General features: G+C 41.8%; 1 protein-coding gene across 1 annotated transcript; it reads left to right on the top strand.

Annotated features, from left to right (window-relative positions):
* The first annotated feature begins 334 nt into the window (after window positions 1-334).
* On the top strand, window positions 335-3,355 carry LOC130501302 (polyadenylate-binding protein 5-like). Its single transcript, XM_056996192.1, has 7 exons — window positions 335-819; window positions 1,047-1,819; window positions 1,905-1,982; window positions 2,060-2,149; window positions 2,236-2,535; window positions 2,640-2,843; window positions 2,924-3,355. Exons 1-7 carry the CDS (start codon window positions 507-509, stop codon window positions 3,152-3,154), a joined length of 1,989 nt encoding a protein of 662 aa, XP_056852172.1. The 5' UTR covers window positions 335-506; the 3' UTR covers window positions 3,155-3,355.
* The last annotated feature ends 1,565 nt before the right edge of the window (window positions 3,356-4,920 follow it).

Here is a 4,920-nt window from a genome sequence, read left to right as displayed (position 1 = left end):
AGTTTCAGTACTTCCCCGCATGTAAAGTGGTCAAATCATAAGAAACGCAAAAGTAGAGGATATAATTAGAGATCTAGTCAAATTAATTATCCACGTTACTCTTGAAGATGCACAATAAAAGGCGACAAAAAGAATGGAGTGAAAAACATATCAAAAGACCAAAGAAGGACACGTGGCACCACGTTGTACGTTATTTGTTAAGCTTAATGGGCCCACGTAAAACTCGGTCAAAACCGAAGAGACACATCAGTTCGAACTCAGATTCGTACGGACCGATTCGTTAGTTAGCCGAATGTATAAATACACAACAGCACATCTTCCACACTCTTATCGTTTCTCCGAAGATATCAAAAAAGGAAAAAAATCAAAATCAAAATATCAAATAAATAAAAATCTCGCAAAATATTCTCAAGAAAGATTTAAAAGATCGTAAAACACACAAACACAATCTCTCTCGCTGTCTCGCACACACACACACAGACACACACGAAAAAACCCTAAACAACATGGCGGCGGCGGTTGCATCTGGAATTGCCCCGACGACAGCGATGGTTGATCAAGTCCCCAATCAACCAGCGGCTACGGTCGCCTCTCCTCACGCGACTCAGGTAGCTGCCGTCGCGGCTGCGGCGGCCGAGGCGTTACAAACGCACCCTAACTCCTCCCTCTACGTCGGAGATTTGGACCAAAGTGTCAACGAGGCACATCTGTTGGATCTGTTCAACCAAGTGGCTCCTGTCCAGACAGTTAGGGTTTGCCGCGACTTGACTCGTCGTTCTCTTGGATACGCTTACGTCAACTTCGCCAATCCCGATGATGGTACTTTTAAAATCTTCGAATTCAATTATTTATTATTATTTTATCAATGTTGAAAAACTGGTCATGAGTTAATTAGGTTTAACAGAGGATTAGTGTTTATACCGAAGTCTAGATCATTTTTTTTTTAGAATAATCTTTCCTTAATCAAGGATATATACACCAATTTTTAGAGCACTGATTGTTATGGTTATGGATTATTAAAAAAAATGTTATTATTATTGTAACAGCCATGCGAGCAATGGATATTCTGAACTACACTCCGATCAGAGAGAGACCCATAAGGATCATGCGTTCGAACCGTGACCCGAGCACGAGACTGAGCGGGAAAGGCAATGTTTTCATCAAAAACCTGGACGGGACCATCGACAACAAAGCCCTGTACGACACCTTCTCGAGTTTCGGGACCATTCTCTCGTGCAAGGTAGCCATGGACGGGACGGGGAAGTCGAAAGGCTACGGCTTCGTTCAGTACGAGAAGGAAGAAACCGCTCAGGCAGCCATCGACAAGCTCAACGGGATGCTGCTCAACGACAAGCAAGTCTTTGTGGGACCCTTTGTCCGACGTCAGGACAGGACTCGCGAGAGCGGTGCGGTCCCGCGTTTCACTAACGTCTACGTGAAGAATCTTCCTAAGGAGATCACTGACGAGGAGCTCAAGAAGACGTTTGGGAAGTACGGAGAGATCTCCAGTGCGGTTGTGGTGAAAGATGAGAGTGGGAACTCGAGGTGTTTCGGGTTTGTGAATTTCGAGAGCCCTGAGGCGGCTGCGGTAGCGGTTGAGAAGATGAATGGGATCAGTCTTGGTGAGGATGTGTTGTACGTTGGGAGGGCGCAGAAGAAGTCTGAGAGGGAAGAGGAGCTGAAGAGGAAGTATGAGCAAGAGAGGTTGGAGAAGTCTAACGGAACTAATTTGTATGTGAAGAATCTTGATGATGGTGTGAATGATGATGAGAAGCTCAAGGAGATGTTCTCTGAGTATGGGACTGTGACCTCAAGCAAGGTCTTGTTCTAGCTTTTTTAAAACATGTTTTGATGTTGTATAAAGTGCTGAACTAAAGTGATTTTGTTTGTGATCATATGTCTAGGTCATGATGAACCCAGAAGGTTTGAGCAGAGGGTTTGGTTTTGTTGCTTACTCCAATCCTGAAGAAGCTTTAAGAGCTGTAAGTTTCAAATTAAAAAAAAAAACAAACTGTTGGACATTTAAATATACATACTAATAGTACTGATGGTTATACAGTTGAATGAAATGAATGGGAAGATGATAGGAAGGAAACCTCTTTACATTGCTTTTGCTCAACGCAAGGAAGAGAGGAGGACTCATCTTCAGGTTTCTTATCCCTCTGTCTCTCTGTGAACTGTATCACTTTTGTTTTCTGAAACTGGTTCTCAGATTTTCTTTATGTTTTATTTCAGACTGTGTTTTCTATGAGACCAAATGGACCAATGGGTGGGTTCCATCATCACCCAACAGGTGGGCCAGCTGCAGGGCCACACCATCAAATTTACATGGGCCAGAACGGTCAAGGTATGGTGCCTTCACAGCCTATGGGGTATGGGTACCAACTTCAGTTCATGCCTGGTGTGCGTCCGGGTGCTGGCCCGGCTAACTACATGATGCCTTACCCTCTTCAGAGGCAAAACCACCCTGGTCCCCGTGTTGGGTTCAGGCGTGGTGCTCCTAACATGCAGCACCACTTCCAGCAGCAGCCACAAGTATGTAAACTTTATCCTTGTATCATCATCTCTATGACTATTAGCAAGGTTGTTTGTTATTTTTCAACTTGGTGTGTGGGATGTTGTTATTTTTGAACGAGCAGATTATGCAGCACAATGGAAGATATATGGGAGGTGTGGGTAATATGATGAATCGTGTGGAAGCATCTGCTCCACAAGGCATCATACCATTGGATGCATCTGCGATCTCTCACAATGCTTCTCAAAACCAACAGAGGCCAGCTCTCCTCCCCATTTCTAAGCTCACTTCTGCCTTGGCATTGGCTAGCCCTGCCAATCACTCACAGGTTTGTGTCTCTTTTTGTAAAATCTCTCATCACATCTGAGACTTGTAACTGATGGAAGGAGAACTGTGTAATGATGACAGATTCTTGGAGAGCAGCTTTACCCACTTGTGGAAAAGCAGGAGCCAGTTCATGTGGCCAAAGTGACAGGGATGTTGCTGGAGATGGACCAAGCTGAGATCTTGCACCTTCTTGAGTCACCTGAAGCTCTTAAGGCCAAAGTGGCTATGGCTCTGGATGTACTCAGGCTCTCTGCTAATCCGACAGCTGTTTCTTCCGTTGATGATCAGTTTGCTCCCTCCTCAACGGAGTGAAATGAGTTATTACCCAAAGAAAAAGACAATGTTTCTTCTCGATTTTATTAGACTATGCGCTTTGAAATTTTTAGGACTTATTTAACCAGTTTTTCTTCTCGTTTGCAACTTTTAGTTGCATTGGATTTTCTTTTCTTTTAAGACTTGTAGTTCTTTTTTTTTCTTGAGTCTATCTAATGATTCAACTCTTTTGGACCATCATATCTTTTGCAATCTTTATTCCTTAGTACTATGTTACATTAGTCTGCAGGTTATGAGTCTCTAACTACAACCAAGGTGTATGTAACTCGGCACCTGCTATCTTTGATTAATTGGAAACTGGATGTTCCTCATCATCTATATCCATTCTGACCCATTGTTGATAGTACTATATATGCATGAAAGCGTATTTTCCATCAACTCTTGGTGCTGCTTAGTGTTCATCCGTGGCCATCTACCATTTTAACGTCCTATTTGGAAGCAGGCTTAGTAACCCATGCATGCTGGCACTTGATTCTTATGTTTTGTAACTGCATCTGCACGTTCAAGGGATGTAAGTTACTACATGGCAATAAACAACATTTAAAGCGGCTATAAGCAGACTACATCCCACGATTTTCTGGCCTAGAGATATCCTTTCAATTTATAGAACTCTAGATGCCTTCTCCACCGTCTTCATCTCCAGTAAATCGCCACCTTCTTCACTGTTAATAACTAGCTATGTGTTTTGTTTAGGCCGTAAACATTGGTCGGTCCTGCCTACAGGTATTACACTCAATCAGCCAAATCCAGCACCTGAAAATTGAAAAAGCATCATCTGTTTCGGTCTGTACTTAATTTAGTATATGGTCCAGTATTATTTTTTATATTCCTTTAGAGACTAGGTGAGATTCTAACTTGATCCTCTTTGTTCTGTTGTATGATGTTTTACCTAAGCTTGTCTAATACATGTTGAACAGAGGGCTACTGTGTTGAACATGTGTTGCACTTTCTGAATTCTGTGTAGTGTCCAGATGACTGTGGCCTGTGGGCTATGCCATGGACTTGAGAACAGTACCACAACCTATCTTACATTGTCACATTGAAGCCCGAATATTGCTTGTAATAGTATAACATAAACTGTAGTCAGCTCATACTTTAACGAAACCACTAAGCACTCATAGATCTTCTATGATTTTCGTCCACTCCCTAAATTATCATTCAAAGCAGTAAAACCAAAATTATACTATATTTTGAAAATGATTCTCATGCAAAAGCTACTGCATGTAGGTGTGTGATGTGAATTTCTGAGTTACTTCATCTCTGATCCCCTACTCAGCAGCATGCTCGAGTCGTCATTGCATGGCTCATAAACACTACCATTGTTCATCAACATCATCTTCATATCATTTTGGAGATGTATAACAGGTGCATGATCGCTGTAGCATGCAGCCCAACGACGAAGCTTCCTCTTCGAAGGAGAAGCAAGCATTGAAAGTCCATCTAAGAAAAGGTCTGCTGCAGCTAACGCTTAAACCCATATATGCAAAACTGTATGTGACTGCGTTTTAGATGGTGGAATGGGAGGGAGCCATTAACTTTGAGCCATGGGTGGTTTATGTAGGAGTCAGGTTTAAAATCTTTTATAAATTAATGACTTGCTAAATTTAATAAAGTAATATAATTTCAATATTGTTCAGTTATTGAGTTTTACTGTATTTTATGTGAGGTTTTAATAATGAATAATTAGACAAAAATATAAGACCATGATCAACAGGGTCTTTTACCGTGGATTTTTAATGTAATAC

Source organism: Raphanus sativus, unplaced genomic scaffold, assembly GCF_000801105.2.
Source record: "Raphanus sativus cultivar WK10039 unplaced genomic scaffold, ASM80110v3 Scaffold0156, whole genome shotgun sequence".
Classification (NCBI taxonomy): Eukaryota; Viridiplantae; Streptophyta; class Magnoliopsida; order Brassicales; family Brassicaceae; genus Raphanus; species Raphanus sativus.
This window is presented reverse-complemented; position numbering and strand designations above follow the sequence as displayed.

What these genes read in the sequence shown, in the direction of transcription:
- LOC130501302 (XM_056996192.1), top strand. Translation starts at nt 507, where the DNA reads ATGGCGGCGGCGGTTGCATCTGGAATTGCCCCGACGACAGCGATGGTT. An exon ending in CTTCGCCAATCCCGATGATG is followed by an intron (nt 820 to 1,046) that starts GTACTTTTAAAA and finishes TTATTGTAACAG; the next exon opens with CCATGCGAGCAATGGATATT. An exon ending in CTGAAGAAGCTTTAAGAGCT is followed by an intron (nt 1,983 to 2,059) that starts GTAAGTTTCAAA and finishes ATGGTTATACAG; the next exon opens with TTGAATGAAATGAATGGGAA.